At 51.3% G+C, this 18,747-nt stretch overlaps 1 protein-coding gene across 6 annotated transcripts in view; it reads right to left on the reverse strand.

The window, feature by feature from the left end:
* Window positions 1-18,747, reverse strand: part of OTOF (otoferlin) — a 100,006-nt gene that overhangs the window by 24,752 nt on the left and 56,507 nt on the right. For all 6 annotated transcript variants that reach the window (XM_032301250.1, XM_032301251.1, XM_032301252.1 and 3 more), the window contains 6 exons: window positions 18,365-18,419; window positions 10,580-10,711; window positions 5,374-5,436; window positions 4,907-4,991; window positions 2,135-2,294; window positions 1,146-1,332 (listed from right to left, as the gene is read on the reverse strand). In XM_032301250.1, coding sequence (XP_032157141.1) covers window positions 1,146-1,332; window positions 2,135-2,294; window positions 4,907-4,991; window positions 5,374-5,436; window positions 10,580-10,711; window positions 18,365-18,419 — 682 coding nt within the window. The remainder of the gene's footprint in view (window positions 1-1,145; window positions 1,333-2,134; window positions 2,295-4,906; window positions 4,992-5,373; window positions 5,437-10,579; window positions 10,712-18,364; window positions 18,420-18,747) is intronic.

Consider the following 18,747-nt stretch of genomic DNA (forward strand, 5'->3'; position numbering starts at 1 on the left):
AGGGGGAGCAAGGATGAGGGCGTGTGCATGTGTGTGTGAGTGGATGTGTGTGTGTGTGTGAGTGGGTGCATGTGTGCATGTGTGATTGGGTGCATGTGTGCGTGTGTGGGTGTATATGTGCATGTGTGAGTGGGTGCATGTGTCTGAGTGGGTGTGTGTGTGTGAGTGTATGTGCGCATGTGTGAGTGAGGGTATGTGTGTGTGTGAGTGCATGTGTGGTGTGTGGGTGTATATGTGCATGTGTGATTGGGTGCATGTGTGTGTGTGTGAGGGTGTGTGTGTGGGTGTGTGTGGGCGTGTGCCTGTGTGAGTGGGTATGTGAGTGGGTGCATGCGTGTGTGAGTGGGTGTGTGCCTGTGTGAGGGCATCCGTGAGTGCGAGCATGTGTGAGTGGGTGCGTGCATGTGTGAGTGGGTGTGTGCGCGTGTGAGTGTGTGTGTGAGTGGGTGTGAGTGCATGTGTGAGTGGGTGTGTGCGTGAGTGGGTGTGTGAGTGGGTGTGAGTGCATGGATGAGTGGGTGCGTGCGCGTGAGAGTGGGTGTGTGCATGTGTGAGTGGGTGTGCGTGTGTGAGTGGGTGTGTGTGCGTGCATGAATGGTAGTGTGTGTATGTGCACATGTGTGAGTGAGGGTATGTGTGTGTGTGAGTGCATGTGTGGTGTGTGGGTGTATATGTGCATGTGTGATTGGGTGCATGTGTGTGTGTGTGCGTGTGAGGGTGTGTGAGTGGGTGTGTGGGGGTGTGTGCCTGAGTGCGTCCATGAGTGGGTGTGTATATGTGTGAGTGGGTGTGTGCATGTGTGAGTTGATGTGTGAGTACATGCATGAGTGGGTGCATGTGTGAGTGTGTGCATGCATGTGTGATGGGTGTGTGCATGTGTGAGTGGGTGCATGTGCGCGTACATGCCTGTGTGTGGATTTGTCTCCACTCTTCCCACACCCCCAGCCTCTCTTCCCTCTCATGCCTGCGGCGCAGCTCACCGTCGACCCCAGGAGGCAGGGAGGATTGTCTAAGTCTGTCCCCGGCCGATGTAATTCCTACGCTTGTCTCACCCGCCCAGCTGCCCCCCAGGTCCCACGCCCATCGGCTTGCATTTGTGATGCCTGTCACCCAGCCCCAGCCTCCTGTACCTCCTACCCCAGTACCTTCTGGCCAGCAAAGAAGACTTGCACGTAGGGGTCCACGAGGTCCTTGTTTTCGCCAATGAACGCCTTCTTTACGTTGGCCATGAGGCTTGTGTTCATACGGGGCAGTCCCTCTGCTCGGTAAATTTTCACGTAGAACCGGGCCCACTGGCGTTCTGGGGGCACCCCCTCGGGGAGCAGCAAGTTCCTACCAGCACATATAAGCCAGGGCCATGGTGGCTGGAGCAGACCCCCAACCCCTGTCCTGGCATCTACACTCCCTTGGGTCCTGGCATGGTCTCTAAGGGACAGCTGGGGTTTGCTAAGCTAGGATTAGACACCTGCCTTCATGGCACCTGCCCCTTGTGGGATTCTGGGCAGATCTTCCCATCTCACTGAGCTGCAGTTTCCTCACTGCTAAGATGGCCGTAATAATACCCACTTTCTGAGAATGTGATTGGCTCAAGCACGCTAAAGCTTATGAATGGTTTATAGATTGTACATTGGGATATGATCTTAGTATTATCATCAGTGTTCTATAGTTTTGTGCTGTATCCTTTGTTTCACAGACAAAAAGTTCATAGTAGACACTCTCCCTCCCCCAGCTCATGAAAGACAGGATTCATTGATCCTAGCACTTTTACCCGCTGACTCCAGACAGAGTCACAGAATCTTTTTCAACAGCCGCCTGGAACTGGCACACCAAAAGAAACCTTGGCTTTCCCAGCGCTAACCTGCGCTACACTCAGGACCCAGCAGCTGCTGGACTCTGGTCTGTCAGTATTGACGCTTTCCACCCTGCTTCTCACTGGCAGAAAAGATGTCAAAGGACTGTTATTTTCAGCCATCCTCTGTCACCCGCTTCCCCTGCTTGGGGCTGCTTGGGAAGAGTGGGCGAGACTAGGGTGAGGAGACAGGTGGCAGGTACTCTGAGCAAACCCTCACCGGAAGCCCCCTGGGGGAAGGAAGGGCTGGCTCATGCTCCAGGGGCTGGGGTAGCTGGGCCTCACCCTTCAATGTCATCTTCGTCGGTCTCATTGGCCTTATGGGGCGTCTTGATGTTGTCCCCTTTGCCCACCACAGCGACGTCACACTTCACGTAGCCCTTCAGCCCCGAGGAGATGTCGTCAGGGTCAGACAGGATGGCCCACTTATGATGGAACTGGTGCTCTGCAGTGGTGAGGGGTGGGCACTGCACCAGACGCCCCCACCCAGGGTGTCTCCCAGTGCTCAGGGCAGGCTGAGGGGTGGCAGAGCCAAATGCTGTCTTGGCCCCTAGAATCCTGGGACCCGGGGCCACAGCTCTGCCTGTCCCTAGCCCAGGGGGTGACAGAGTCTGAGGTCCTCTGGAGCCAGGGCAGTGGGTGTGGGTACATGGCCCACTCATGGACATAAGTCCCATGAGTGGTGTGACTTGGGAGGGACAGCCTCCTCCTAATTTTGTTCTTTCTGCCTATGACCTCTTTTATGATCGTTTTTTTTTTTTTTTTTGAGACGGAGTTTCGCTCATGTTACCCAGGCTGGAGTGCAATGGCGCGATCTCGGCTCACCGCAACCTCCGCCTCCTGGGTTCAGGCAATTCTCCTGCCTCAGCTTCCTGAGTAGCTGGGATTACAGGCACGCACCACCATGCCCAGCTAATTTTTTGTATTTTTCGTAGAGACGGGGTTTCACCATGTTGACCAGGATGGTCTCGATCTCTTGACCTCGTGATCCACCCGCCTCGGCCTCCCAAAGTGCTGGGATTACAGGCTTGAGCCACTGTGCCCGGCTCCTATGACCTCTTCTACGGCCTGCCCCAGTCGGCCAGGCTTCTCACAGCTGTGAAGGACACAGCTGCCCACAGGGCCTTCCCAGGTGGAGGCTCTCATTCCTGCTCCCCATCTTCAGCCCCTCTGGGGTGTCCCAGTGCCTTGGGGTGAAGACAAAAGGCATGGCCTGTGGGCTCCTGATCCAGTGCTCCCTGACTCACTCTGCTGAGCCCACCCAGCCCCATGTTCCTCCTCACTGAACTCGTGTTGAAGTTTTATTTGCCTTTTTATACCTCCACACCTTTGCATCTGCTGCTCTTTGAGCTTGGAACACCCTCATCCCTGCTCTCTCCACCTCCACCTCTCTCTCTCCCTATTCAATTGGTAAACTTCTACTCATTTTGCTCAAGTTTCTCCTCCTCCATGCAGCCCTCCTTGACTTCCACAGAAGAGTTGATCCTGAGCTCTTTGGCGTTCTCTGGGCTGTCTGTGCACATCTCCCATCTCACTGTGCACTGTGTTGATCTGTGTATTGTTTGTCTCTGATTTTAGACTGACAGTCCTAAAGACCGGGCCTGGCAGTCTCATCCCAGTGTCCCATAACCTAGGACCATGTGGAGGGAAGGACAAATGTCAGGGAAGGAGGCACTTTAGGAAGGATTTGCCCCTTCAGGTTTACTTTAAGCCCAGTGGGCAAGCAGAGGGAAGCCCATCACGGTGCCTTCAGAATCTGCTTCCTAGGGTGTTCTGTGGGCACTGAACTCTCGAGGGCTCAGCACCTCCCTCCTTCACTCCCTCCTCTTCCACCTTCTACTGCAGCTCAGGCCTGCATCCTGCAAGCCTGTGGCCCTGGTCACTCCTGGAGGTGTTAGGGGCTGTGTGCAGAAGTCGGCCTTTCTGGGGATAGCCAGGCCACCTGTGTCTCAGGAAAGATAATGCCACAGTAGATTCTGAAGAGAGGGGCAAGCATCGCGAGAGGACAGGAAGGCACGTGTATAAGGAGTAACTGGAGACCCTCAGCCAGGCTGGCAGGCCTCAGAGGAGGGGCTGTGTCCCAGATATCCCAGGAGCTTCAGGGTCTCACCAGAGCAGATGTGTGTTGGATGGGGAGATGGACAGATAGCTAAATGGGTGCAGAAATGGGCAGAGGGATGGGTGCTGAGCTGCTTGGCTGGCTAAGAGATAGATGGACAGATGGTGGCTGGATTATTGGATAGAAGGAGCCATTAATATGTGGACAGGTGGGTGGGTAGATATATGGACGGGTGGGTGGGGGGATGGATGGATGGATATATGTGTGAGTGGGTGGATCTGTGGATGGGTGGGTAGATGGATAGATCTGTGATGGGCAAATGGGTGGATGGATGGATATATGGGTGGGTGGATGGATATATGGGTGAATGGATGGATTTGTGGATAGGTGGGTGAACCAATGGATATATGGGTGGGTGGGCGGATGGATGGATACATGGGTGGGTGGATGCATTTGTGGATGGGTGAGTGGATGGATGGATACAGGGGTAGATGGATAGAGGTGTGCATGGTTAGATGAATTGGGGACATTTAGCAAGGAAAGCAAATACTACTCAGGAGGGGTGAAAAGGGGTTCCTTTCTGCTCAGTGGGTGCCAGCCCAGGAGGCAGAGTCTGGGCATAGCCCCTCTGCAGGCTGTGACGGGTCTCCCTCACTGTATCCTCTACCAGTACTTGTCAGCCTGCATATGGCCAGTGATGCGCCAGGCTGCCACGTGCTCCTGAGTGTGCGCTGGAGCTCCTTCCAGGCTCTGTGTGGAGTTACTGACCTGATTATGAGTGAGAACCCACCAGACTGGGTGCACAGTTGCTCACTGCATTTGTGTACAGACTGTGCGTGCCACTTCTCTGCAGGCCAGATGGCTGTGTGTACTAACAGTCGCCAGACTGTGGTCCTTGCCAGGCTGCGCTCAGGAACCGCCACAGTGGGAGGGGCCCTGTGCATCATGCTTCCTGAACCATGCACCCCTTGGCTGGCTGGCCGTGCGCAGGTACTCACCTGGCTGGGAGTACACAGTCCCCACGTCCATTTTGAAGGAACCCACCAGGGTGCCACTGCGTAGCAGGTTCTTGGAGTGAATCACCTTTCAGGCAGAACCACAGCCACCTGTCAGCCCCAGCGAGGAGGAGCTTTCCATGGGGCAGCGGTGGGACACAAGCTTTGCAGTGAAGTGGGAGGGCATTTGGCAGACTGGGTGGCTCGCTGAGGCTCTGCATCAGCTCTTCCCACCCACGCCAGTTTCTCGCTAGCCGCTGTGTACGGGCGAATACACTATTAAGAGGCACGCGATGAGAGGGGCAGGCAGGGGCCAGAATCCAGCCTGTGCCCCACTTGCCCAGCCATGTGTCTAGGCACAGTGCTGCCTCTTTATGATGGGTCTAGCCAGAGGGGGCCCCCTCTCCTGTCTGCACAAGGGTGCAGTTTAAGGGAGTGGCCCTGCCTGCCAGGGGCTGCTCCCCACTCACCGAGAGCTTGATGATCTTGTCGAACATGACATCAGGAGAGACGTGGAAGTCGAAGACGAAGTACTGGAGGGGGGAAGGACCCAGGCCTGCTGTCACTGCAGGCAGCCCCTACAGCCCAGGCAGTGCTGGGCCCCTCCCTCCTGGCAGTGCATGTCTGTACCCAGGCCATTTTCCCTGAGCCCCAAAGTTCAGAGGAGCAGCAGGTGCAACTCATCTGATTCTGACTGACCTTGGTGGTGGGTGGTAGGAAACAGAGCCCCATCCCCTAGGTGGGGCTGGTGCTGGGTAGGGTGGGGTGGGGAAGGAAGTGGGAACAGTAGGTGGAACAGCCTACTCCCTTGTACTGTGCTCAGAAGAGCACAGGGCCAGGAGACCTGGGTCCTTATCCCACTTCTGTAACTTCTAGCTGTGTGGCCTTAAGCAACACATTCTCTGAACCTCAGTTTCTTGAGCTGTGAAATGGGGATAATGACACCCACCTCAGAGTCTTGTTATGAGGCCCTGATGAGACATGGTAACATAAATTTTACCAAATCTGAAGTGGCAACTGGATGTAAGATCTACTACGGTTTAACAGGCCACATGGACATTGCCATTAAGCCACAAGGCTGCCCAGGAGACGCATCCCAACTTCAGAGATGCTGGACTGTAAAATAATGCAAGTGTCAGAGCAGATGAACCATGGTGTGCCAAAGCACTTAGCTGGCAGTAGATGTGAGATGCCATGGGCGTGCCCTGTCCTTTGGTGCTGTGGGCTGCCATGTGCATGTGCAATCCCCACCTCTTTCCCTGGCCTGGGTGTGCAGGTGCTGAGGATAAGGGTGTGGACAGTGAGTAGAGGGGCTGCTGCCATGGTGAACTATGGTGGGGGAGAAGGGAGAAATGTTTCCAAGATGCTTGGGGAAAATGTCAGAAGAGAACGTGCTCCTGGCTGCTGGGGCTGGCCCCTGAGCCCTGAGGGTAAAGCCAGCTACAGAGCCAGCCCCATCTGGCTGTTACTGCTGGGTCGGTCACTTTCTTCCCTGAGCCTCAGTTGACCTATTGTCGTATGAATGTGGAGATATGATCCAGGCTGTTGTGTTGAACTGCTCCAGGGGTGCCATTCACATGGAGGGGCTTCAAGGGGTGGTTGTGACGTTGCAATGAAACAACCTGGTCAAGCTTTTAACCCAGGTGTGCACCCATGGCACACGCACTGTAAACAGCAACAGCTGTGCATGACACTAACAGGCCCAGCGGGTGCTGGCCAGGGTTCTGAAGCTCTGGGGAGGTGGGTGGGGATATGGATATGGGAATTGTCAGCACACAGATGGTCACTGACACCTTGAGGATGGAGGAGATACCTAGGGAGCGTATGGGAGGGGAAGCAGGCCCAGGCAGGGCTCCAAGAAACCACAGCCTTTCAGCCAAGAAGGCAGGATGGGGAGATGGAGCTGGAGGAGATGGATGGAGAGGAAGCAGGACAGTGGCATGAAGGGCCCCAAGGGAAGCAGCAGGCAGCAGGATGAAAGAAACTGGGTGATCAAGGGAGAGGAGGATGACATGGGCATTATACTCAGGAGCAGCAAGGTCCTTGGTGACTTTGAGGAGAGCAGTGTCAATGGCACCTAGAGGCAGAAACCCTGCAGAGATTGAGGTATGACTTGGGGGAGGAAGTGAAGACAGCCCATATGGTCTGACTGTGGAGGGAGGAGGGAAAAAGGTGGTCACTGGAGAGGTGTGTGGGAATGAGGAAAGGCCCAGGGAGAGAGGACAGACTCCTAGTTCCTATCCTTGATCACACGGGGGTCTTCATGGTTGTACTTAGCATATGCTGGAGTAGAACACCTTACAGGCAAGGGAGAAGGGGCTGGAAGAAAAACAAAGATAAAGTTGGGCTGTGCAATGCCAGGTTCTTTGGGCTGTAGAAAGAGAAGGATCCAGAGGTAGATTTTAGGCAGCAGGAAGGATGGCGGCGCTCCCAAGGTGCCCAGGACGGGTCCAGGTGCACACACGGGAAAGGAGTCTTAGTCTGGTCTGTGAATGGCCGACTTGTTCTGGAAGGGCAAAGGTTGTGAGCTTCCCCGCACACAGGCAGGCTCAGGGCCAGGCAGTGCCATCAGGCCAGACACCCAGAGCTGTACGAGCCCCAGGGGAGTGAGCCAGCTGAGCTAGGACCAGAATCCTGAACTCTCTGAGCTGTCTGCAATCAAATTCCTGTTACTTCCTGAGCATATTTTCCTTTTGTAACAGCTTAGGTATCTGCTAAGTCATGCTGATTGTTCCCACCTCTCTCTGTTATTTTAATGGAGCCAAAGGAAGATTCCCACCAGCTCAGAAAATTAGCTAGAAATAATACATACCCACAATGAGGAGGATGTCCCTCATTGAAAAGGAATGTAGCATAGGAAGAGAAGAAGAGGGAAGAGAAGAGGCTGGAAGGAATCATAGCAAGATAGCTTAGAGTGATGGTCTCAACTGGGAGCAATTTTAACCCCCAGGGGACATTTGGCAATGTCTGGAAACAGTCTTGGTTGCTGCAAGTAAGGAGGGGTTGCTTCTGGCATCTACTGGGTAGAGGCCAGGAATGCTGCTTGCATCCTACACAGCACAAGACAATCCCAGCACAAAGAATTTATCCAGTCCGCAATATCCATAGTGCTGAGTTTGAGAAACCCTAGTTTAGAGGAAAGAGAAACAAAATCAGAGCTACTTGGGTTTGTGAAAAAGAACAAAAATATGATCAGAAGCACATTTCAGATCGTCTGAAGATGCGCAGAATGAAAAGTCTTAGAGGATACAAATAAGAAATGTAGAAGGATCCTAGGCTGAAATGAGGAGGGGACCTGTGCATGGCAGACACTATGCCTCCTTCATCTCAGCAGCCCCCGTGTTGCTCTGCGTGCCACTGTCTGGCGTGCAGCAGATGTTTAGTGGATGTTCTGTCTTCCTTTGGGTGAGTGCTACTGAAACCCTCCAAGTACATGCCTGGCTCTGAACAGATACAGCAATGCAGGAGACTGGGACCCTCCAGCCCACCAGGAGGACAGAGACACCAAGGACCAACCTCAATTCCGGGACGTTATTGCTGCGGAGAAAGGGGAGTGCTGACCTCTGACCCAGACAGAGTAGGCAAGGCTGCTCAGTAGCAAGAACATTTGAGCTGGGCCCTGCCGGGTGAGTAGGAGTTTTCTGGGGGAGCCACAGAGTGGGGAGACCAGCTCTGTGCCCTTGGGAAAGAGGAAGTAATTTGAATAAAACCCAAGGTGTGGGGGCCTGGTGGAGGGAGATCCCTCAAGTCAGCAAACGTGGCTTCATTGCTATCAAGTAACCACGGGGACCTGTCTCCATGCCTGTCATGGGAACATAGATGCCTATCTAGGCGGAGGCTTGTCCAGCCAGGATGCGTCCTAACATAAGGCCAGAGATGTCAATCCTGAATGTCCTTGGGGCTGGGGGGGCCTGAGCAGGCTGTCCAGCTCTGGGGGCCTGTGGGAAAGCAGCTGGGAGAGCAGAGTCGATTTGTGCTCACAGAGGAGAGTTCAGCCAGGCCCATGCTGAAGGGCAGAGATGGGCCTGGGTTGTCTTCCTGCAGGTGCACAGCCCGAGGACTCCCAGAGCTACCTGAGAAATACTCTCCCCCATGCTACAGGGGGCACCTCAGCCCTCACCCACCTCAGGGGACGGGACTCGGCTGCCTTACTTGGGCCAGCCTGGCACCCCTCACTGCCTGGAGCCACCAGGAGAAACAGACTGGGGGGCCCTCCAGGAAAGGGATGGCAGGGACCAGGCCAGTGGCTTCTGGGCTAGTCTGATGTGTGCTCAGGCATCGGGGAAAGGTCTGGGCATCCCTGTGAGAAAACATATTAAATGGTTCATTTTCAAGGCATGATAAGTCTAAGCACTGACAGCCAGCCTGTGGATGTAAGAAACAGCATGGCTCATGGACCTAGAAGGTCATGATAAGTGAACAGAATGTAGAGGAGGGGTTGGCCCATACAAGGGAAGAAAGTTTCGTTATTGGGAAATTGAAACTTAAGCAGGGAAAGTGACCAGGGTATAACTTTATAAGGGGGATAATGAAATTTAGGAGACATCAGGGAAGATTGTAGCCCCATTGTACTCAACTAATGAGAAACTGGGGGAGGGACTTGCATGCTCGGAGGTAAATGAGCCGCTGTAGTGGCCCTGGGTGTACCTGCCCACTAGACACTTGACCTTGCAAGACCACCATTAAAAGTCTCACTTTTGCTGTTCTTTGTGCCTCTAAGTCCATTCTTTGGGTTTGGATGAGTGAGTGTTTTTCTCACATCCCTTCTTAGGGCTGATTATGATGAGGTCCCATTAGAAGCCCGGGAACGAAGGTGCCACATTTGTGATGGTGGCCAGAGCCCTGGGCTGGAAGCCGGGTGGGCAGTCTGGCCTCTGCTCCATCAGCAACACTCTCTGAGATTGTGGGCAAGGCCCGTCCATATGGAGGCCTCAGTATTCTCCTCTGTAAGATGGGGAGATTGAAGTAGATGGCCTCTGAGGTCCCTCACCCTTGATGTGGCCTCAAATAGCCGGAAAGAATAGGAGTGGGTACTGGGTGCTTTCTCTCTCACACCCCAAAGTCAAGGCCAGTGGTCTGGAGGGAAGCCCGCAGAGGTCCAGGCAACCATGAAGGAGCCGACCCAAGAGGGCAGAACCCCACTAGCATGCCAAGGGCAAGCACCCAGAACTCGATGCTGGCACTGTGAGGTTGGACAAGGTCTGCCTTCAGAAGTCTCGCTGTCCCTTGGTGAAAAAGGGAAATGACAGTGATAACATGGGATGGTCCAGCTCAGAATCATTTAGGAGTGTGCCTGGCAAGTAGAAAGTGCTTATTAATGGGGCCAATGCCTCCCTGGGTTGGAATCAGGCAGCCCTGTCCCTGGGCTCAGGCCTGGAAAACAGTGGGGACCAGGCCTCCTGGGGGTGGGGTGGGCGGTTCTTTCACAGGCACTGTTGGGGGCTGCACAGGAGCACCCAGGTCATGTACACGTCAAAGACCTGAGCCAGCCTGGGCTCTAGACTTGGGGGTGCAGAGGATGTGGCTCTGTGTGTCAGTGTGCTGGGGGCTGTAACAGGACAGGTCACCCCTGCTGGTAGCCCTGTGTGCTCCTTGACTCCCACCCACTCCTGTTTCTCCTGGGGCCCACCCTCCTGCCACATTTAAGGGGGCCCCTTTCCCCACAGGGCCACTGACCTCGTTGTAATAGGGGCAGTTAGTGGACTCCTTCATGGAGGTGTATTTCTTGTCGTCGCCTACCTCCACACACACCACAGGGTCCATGTTCAAGCCCACCAGCTGCCGGGCCTCGATCACCGTGATGCTGACCTGTGGGCAGGAGAAGGGGGAGCCAGAAGGAAAGCTGCCTGAGCCTGGGAGCCTGGTCCCGAGGGGTCCAGGGGCTGGGGCAGCAGGGCCAGAGGGAGGGCCCGGGAACCAGCACTGGGCTCCTGAGCTTCACTCTGACCACTGCCTCTCATCTGCTGGGTGATCCTGGGCTCTTTCCCCTTCTAGGCCTCAGTGTCATCATATCAGAGGAGTATGAGCTGGCTAACCTCTAAGTCAGTGTTCACTAGACTTAACTTGCCGGGGCAGGGAGAGAGGCAGGCATTAAAAACCCTGATGCCCAGGCCACCTCCAGACCAATCCAGTCCAATCCCGGGGTATGCAGCCTAGGTATTTGTATTTTTTTTTTTTTTTTTTTTTTTTGACGGAGTCTTTCTCTGTTGCCCAGACTGGAGTGCAGTGGCATGATCTTGGCTCACTGCAACCTCTGCCTCCTGGGTTCAAGTGATTCTTCTGCTTCAGCCTCCTGAGTAGCTGGGATTACAGGCCAGCGCCAACATACCTGGATAATTTTTGTATTTTTTTGTAGAGACGGGGTTTTGCCATGTTGACCAGACTGCTCTCAAACTCCTGGCCTCAAGTAATCTGTCCGCCTCGGCCTCCCAATGTGCTAGGATTATAGGCATGAGCCAATGCACCCGGCCCGGCATCTATGTATATCTATCTGTCTGTCTGTCTATCTATCTATCTGTCTGTCTATCTATCTATCTATCTATCTATCTATCTATCTATCTATCTATCTATTGTACTTTAAGTTCTGGGGTACATGTGCAGAACATGTCGGTTTGTTACATAGGTAAACACATGCCATGGTGGTTGGCTGTACCCATCACCCCATCATCTACATTAGGTTTTCTCCTAATGCTATCCCGCCCCTAAGCCCCTTCCCCCTGACAGGCCCTGGTGTGTGATATTCCCCTCTCCACTGAATCCATGTGTTCTCACTGTTCAACTCCCACTTATGAATGAGAACATGCGGTGTTTGGTTTTCTGTTCTTGTGTTAGTTTGCTGAGAATGATGGTTCCCAGCTTCATCCATGTCCCTGCAAAGGACATAAACTCATCCTTTTTTATGGCTGCATAGTATTCCATAGTGTATATGTGCCACATTTTCTTTACCCTGTCTATCAACAACTACATGGAAACCGAACAATCTGCTCCTGAATGACTACTGGATAAATAATGAAATGAAGGCGGAAATAAAGATGTTCTTTGAAACCAGTGAGAACAAAGACACAACATACCAGAATCTCTGGGACACATTTAAAGCAATGTGTAGAGGGAAACTTAGAGCACTAAATGCCCAAAAGATAAAGCAGGAAAGATCTAAAACCGACACCCTAATGTCACAATTAGAAGAACTGGGGAGGAAGAACAAGTGCAATGGCATCTATATTTTTTAAAGCTCCTGGGTGATGCCAATTGCCCTGTGTTCTTCCCCAGCATCGGTGGCTCTGCTTCAGAAAGAGCTGCCAAACCCATGCCACAGGTTTAATGCACACAGGAATAAAGCTCTTAAAGTCTTCATTAACTTGCATTTAATTTCCTGCTCCAGGAATTCTCACGTAAGCCTGCAGGCCTCTGATACGTCTTCGTGTTTCTGGAATTTGGCCCCCTTTCCACGTTCCTGCCCCTTCTCCTTTTGGGGAATTTCTTTGTTTGAGTGGTCAGGGTGGCTTTGCTGCCTGCCCGAGCCGCGTTTTCCAGCCTGGTGATTGTATGTTGTGTGCGTTCTACTGTGTCCTTTAAGTGGGTTCCAGCTCCCCGGAATCTTACTTCTGTTCCTGGAAGCCCTTTTTCAGTTGTTCTTTTATGCAACAAATGTTTCCTGGAAACCTGCTGGAGCCAGGCACAGGTGGGATTGCAACAAATTCATCCTTGTGGAGCTTACCACAAATGATTATTGGCTTTTTTTTTTTTTTTTTTTCTCAGACTGAGTCTCGCTCTTTCACTTAGGCCGGAGTGCAGTGGCTTGATCTCGGCTCACTGCAGCCTCCACCTCCTGGGTTCAGGCAATTCTTCTGCCTCAGCCTCCTGAGTAGCTGGGATTACAAGCACATGTCACCATGCCCAGTTAAGTTTTGTATTTTTAGTAGAGTTGGGGTTTCACCATGTTGGCCAGGCTGGTCTTGAACTCCTGACCTTAGGTGATCTGCCCATCTTGGCCTCCCAAAGTGCTGGGATTATAGGTGTAAGCCACCTTGTACAGCTAATTACTGGCTTTTCAAGCTAAAAAGATATAAGGAGGGATAGAGAGACAGAGAGAGGGCCAGAGCGCTGGTAATTTTTGACGTCACTACTACTTTTCCCGAATGCTCATTTTAAGCCATCAGGTCTCATTTTGAATTTGGAGGTGTCAGTTCTTGTCAGGGTGGCCATGGTAAGATAGACAGAGGCATGGACTTGGGGTTGCTGGCCTTGGCATTGAACCCCAGACCTGACATGTTGCCAGGTGTGAGAGCAAATGACTACATAGCCTTGTGTTTTTCAGCTACAAGCAGAGATACCAGCTACCCATAAGGTTGTATGAGGGTTAAATGACATCGTGTGTGTCAAAATGCATCCTAAACAGCAGAAAGCGCTATAAAATGTGAGTGACTCCAATAGAATCTTCCTTCAGCTAAGCAGTTGATCTCTCAAATAGGTGAGGTTGTGCACGATGCTTAGAATTGACTCATTTGCCCCTCTCAAACTTGTATTTTAACAGAAAAGCCTTTCCCTAGCTAGGATGAGCATGGACCTCAGTGCATTCTTCTAATGAGACTCTGAGGGCTGCTCTCATGCCTCTCATCTTGGAGATTTCACATTTTAGTTGTACTTTGATGCAACATCTAAGCACAACTACACTCAAGGGAATTATCTTCCCTTTTCATGAAAAAGAATGACCACTAAAATGAGCATCCAGTGTCCATCAAAGTCTTAAAACTATTCTGAAGGCGATGAAAAATCTACACATCAGAAGCAATAATGTTAAGGAAATAGAAATTCCAACGATAATGAGAACGTTGCCAGGAAATGGGATATTTACAAAGGAAGTGACGCTTGAGCTAGGGAGCAAACATTTATATTTGGAACGAGAAGTGCCAAAGGGACTGAAGTCAAAGCTTAGAATCTGGAGCTTCACGGAAGTTTAATCTTCACCGCTTCTTCGGGGAGCTAAAAAGGAAATAGGACTAACTAACTTAGCTCTGAGAAGTTTACTGTGAAGAGAGCAAACAGACACTAAAAGCCCTCCTTTGCACAACAGTTTATAGAGTTTTAACTTCCATGAACCTTTTTTTGCCAAAGATTTTAAAAGCCCCATGAATCTTTCCACAATGAACACTCCCACCAACAATAAAAAGAGGTTTTCTATAACTCAAGACTGGGAAGCAGACAGACATAGCTTTGGCACCTACGAAGGATAAGCCAGCGGAAAGTCACCTTCCCACTGCCAAGAGAGTGGTTGGTTTTTGTTTCGTTTCATTTTGTTTTTAGATGGAGTCTTGCTCTGTTGCCAAGCTGGTGTGCATGGCGTGATCTTGACTCACTGCAATCTCCACCCTCCACCTCTTGGGTTCAAACAATTCTCCTGCCTCAGCCTCCTGAGTAGCTGGGATGACAGGCACACGCCATCATGACCAGCTAAATTTTTGTATTTTTAGTAGAAACAGGGTTTCACCATGTTGGTCAGGCTGGTCTTAAACACCTGACTTCATGATCCACCCGCCTTGGCCTCCCAAAGTACTGGGATTACAGGTGTGAGCCACTGCACCTGGTCCTGGTTTGTATGCTTTCCAACTTGAGGCCTGGCCATAATGACAGGTTACTTGTCCCTGTCCCCCTTTTCAGGACTCATATGTTTCTCCCTTCCTCCATGGAGCAGAGCCAGCGAAGGTGACAACCTGGACAGAAGCTCTGGCAGTAGAGGAAGGGGGTGGAAGGGGAGGTGGGCAGAGGCTTGAAGGAGCAACAAAGGGAAGAGAAGCTCCAGAGGGTGCTCACTGCTGGTTGAGGGGCAGCCCTGAGGTGAAGCTGAGGGTGCTGGAGAAAGACCAGCATGGTGTTGAGGGAAGGGAAATGCCATTCCTGCTGCCTCCCACCACACCTGGGGCTCTAGAAAAGGGAAATGATGCACTGGAAACTAAAAAAAAAAAAAAAGGCAGCTGCTCATTCCCCAGGGTTCTAGGGGAGGGGCTTGGCCATCCTTCTCTCCGATTGTCAGCAGAGAACACTATTTTCCCAGGGTGGAAGATGAAAAGGCAAATGAGCCACAGCTGGGACCAACCGACAAGCTGACTATTCCACCATCTCCTTTCAAGATAAGGGACACAATCCGCAGTGGCCTCATGAAAGTGATCACAAGGAACAATGCTGAATGGCAAATCTACACCCCTGTCCTGGGAAAACTGAAGAGTAACAATGCTTTGTGACCTGCTTCCCAGGGACCTGATCCAGCTTCAAGAACACCCCCTGGGAGCCAGAGATGTGAGTTGGTGCGCCCTTTGGTACTGTCCTTCTGCAACACCCATTACCCCCTCCCCACTTTTCCAGGTGGCAGAGATGTGACATGACCAGATTTGCATTTTCAGAAGATTTCTCCAGGGGTGGTATACAGGTCGGAGCGGAGGAGGCAATATGAGAGCAGGGAGACCATGTAGAAAGTGGGTACAAGCAAGCGGTTGAGGCTGGGGACCTCAGATCAATGGCAGGGGCATGAAATGGAGGTGAAAACTGGAGGGATGTTGGGCGACAATGTATTAAGTCTGGTGGCAGGAAGAGAAGGTAATGAAGAGACTCAAGACCCTTGACCCACCAAGAACATCTCTGCCAAGTGCCAAGCATTGCTCACTCTGGTGGGGAAACTGCACATTCACAGGGAGGTGGCTCTGGTTTCTTGCCTTGGAGATGGCAATAATCAGGAAAGAGTTTACATGTGACATCCATTCTAAATGGAAGAAACAAGGGGTGTGGGTACACCATGGTCCTATTACCTCCAGGCTTCTTTCAATGCCATCAACTTTGGAATGGTTCTGAGCCCTCATGACCCTTCCTGGATCTGAGTTCAGCAAGCCTCCCCTCCCCTCACCAACTAGGTGTCTTTCCTGAGGTTCTTTTTTTTTTTTTTTTGAGATGGAGTCTCGCTCTGTCACCTAGGCTGGAGTGCGGTGGCGTAATCTTGGCTCACTGCAACCTCCACCTCCCGGGCTCAAGCGATTCTCCTGCCTCAGCCTGCCAAGCAGCTGGGATTACAGGTATGTGCCACCATGCCTGGCTAATTTTTGTATTTTTAATAGAGATGGGGTTTTACCATATTGGCCAAGCTGGTCTTGAACTCCTGGGCTTAAGCAATCCACCTGTCTCGGCCTCCCAATGTGCTGCGGTTACAGGTGTGAGCCACTGTGCCCGGCCTGGTTTTATTGCTTTATACATCGGATTTATTGGAAGCGAAAATAATTTCACATTTGCATCCTCTAGCTCTCTCTCAAAGTGTATTAATGCTTGAAAGGTTAGTGGTGAATGAACTTGTCAGGAAATACTGTGCTACCAAGTTAAAGACAACAACTGTTTTGTTCAGTTCGGAAGGTTTAAAGAGACTTTGAAGGGGAAAATGTCTGGTTCAGTTCATAAAAGTCTCTGGTAGGAAGCAGTTTGAAAAGGTTTGGAAAACAAGAACTAAGTGGCAAGATGAAGATGAACCAGGGACCCGAAGGGAGCAGCTGTCTAGAAGGCTTGATGTAGAGAAGTCAATTGCTCTGATGGCTGTGGCCAGACACCCCTGGCCTTGAACCCTGACTCTAGCCTTGGCTAACTGTGGCAAGGACCTGGGACCAGCTCTTGTCCTTCCTGGGGCATCACTTTCTTACCTCTAAAGTGCAGTAACACCTATATTTGGGTGGTTGAAAAATTACATTAACTTCGATGAAAACATATATAGCCCCAGCACAGTGCCTAGAGCAAACCTTCAAAAAACAAGTTTCATGAACAATAATGACTATTTTCGATGTGCCCTTACCTCTCAGGCAGTAAAATGATATCTGAGTTGGAGTCTTTGTCCTTTGGAATTTTCCTGTTCTCAGGACACAGAGAAACAAAGCCCTGAGCCCAATCTGTCAGAAAAGCTCTCAGAAGTCAGGACACTCTATGTTTCGGTTTTGGCAGAGGGGAGGGGCCAGGATTCTCAAATCTCCAAGGAACCCAATGGCTTGAAATTGTTTAAAACCACAGGTCCCTTTGACACTGCCTTAGGCTGCTTGTCAGGCACCTGGGAAGACAGTTGCTGAGTAGATGGAAACTAACTAAATCAAAGATGAAGAGAGATGAGGTATATTCTTGAGAAAACACGGTCAGATGTACCTTTGACATAGAAAAGTGCCATCTCATTCTTTCCATCATCACCTGAGTGAGGGGAGGTGGGATTGTCCTTAAAGAAAAGTTGGTGCACATTGGGGTATGGGAAATAGGCATCAAAAATAAAGCTTTATCCTGGGAAATGGGGCTCGCTCTGGTTCTGGGGCCTGGTGCTGATACCCAGATGGAACACCACCAGGACAGGAAGTGCAGTGGCAGCCAGGTGGGAAAGCCCTGTCCCCTCTGACCAGCCAGCATTCTCACCCAGTACCAGGAATGCCCAGCAGGCTTCTGATTTATAGCTGAGTCTTGTTAGCCTCCAAGGTAGGGTCTGGAGCAATGGAAGGTCCCTGGGCCCTTCCTGAGAGATGGTGTCCCAGCAGCCACCAGATGTGCTCATCACCTGTACTGCCTGCACTGTTGGCCACATTCATAATCTTTTTTTTTTCTTTTTAACTGAGACAGAGTCTCGCTCTGTCACCCAGGCTGGACTACAGTGGCGCAAACTCCACCTCCCGGCTTCAGCTGATTCTTCTGCCTCAGCCTCCTAGTGGCTGGGATTACAGGCACACACCAACACGCCTGGTTAATTTTGGTATTTTTGGTAGAGACAGGAGTTCACTATGTTGGTCAGGCTGGTCTTGAACTCCTGACCTCGTGATCTGCCTGCCTCAGCCTTCCAAAGTGCTGGGATTACAGGTGTGAGCCACCGTGCTTGACCCACATTCACAATCTTACAGCTGTCAACCTCACTTTGCATCAGTCTTTTATCTTTAGTCTTAGGAGCACACAAATAAAAAAGTTGTGTTAATCTCAGAAAATACAGAGAAGCAAAAAGAAGAAAAATATCACTCACATTCTTATCATCCAGAGATAACCAGAATTGACATTACTTCCAGCAATAAAATAATAGAAAACAACAATTTAAACATCATACCAGGAAAGCTTTCTTCACAGGCTCTTATTTTAACTGTTTGAATACTTTTCTGTAGTTCTCTTTGGTCTCTTTATGGTTTTTCTGGGTGCTTCTTACTCTATTAAGTCCAGGGCTAAACATGAAATTCTGGAAGGGCTTTGACCAGCATGAGCAGAGTTCTCAAGCTTCTCTCTGGGTTTGCATTTCTACGGATACTTCTAGGAATGCCTCCCAGGGACAAGCTTACTTTGGGAACTTATATTCAGCATGTGGTTCTCTATGACCCCTGGATCCTTGCCTCAATAAAGTGGATAATGCACATCCAGCTAGAAGCCCCGACTAGAGCAGAGTCTGAAAGGCATGAGATCTCCTTTACCAGGCCCACGTACCTGGTAATCCATGGGCCGCCCGGCACTTGGCTCCATTTTAATGTCCGGCTTAGATCTGAGGAAGAGAATGTACCATCAGGCCTGGTGTATGGGGACTGCTTATGCGGACAGAGAGCACGGACAGTGGTGAGACCTCGGAGAGGGCAGGGGGACAGAAGCATGGTCTTTAAACACTCAAGCACTGCCAAGAAGAGTGGGGATTAGTTGTCTTCAGAGGCCCCAATGCAGAGAACTAATCAAAGGCAGAAGTAACAGGGAGACAGACAGGGGTCAACAGGTTCAAATACGGGGTGGGCAGCTATGTGGCTTCCCTGGGCTTGGAGGTATTCAGGGACCTGAGAACATGCCTGCAGCTGCTGTGCTTTGCTTTTTTTTTTTTTTTT

The sequence above is a fragment of the Sapajus apella genome, unplaced genomic scaffold, assembly GCF_009761245.1.
Source record: "Sapajus apella isolate SASKATOON/1434 unplaced genomic scaffold, GSC_monkey_1.0 scaffold44, whole genome shotgun sequence".
NCBI lineage: Eukaryota > Metazoa > Chordata > Mammalia > Primates > Cebidae > Sapajus > Sapajus apella.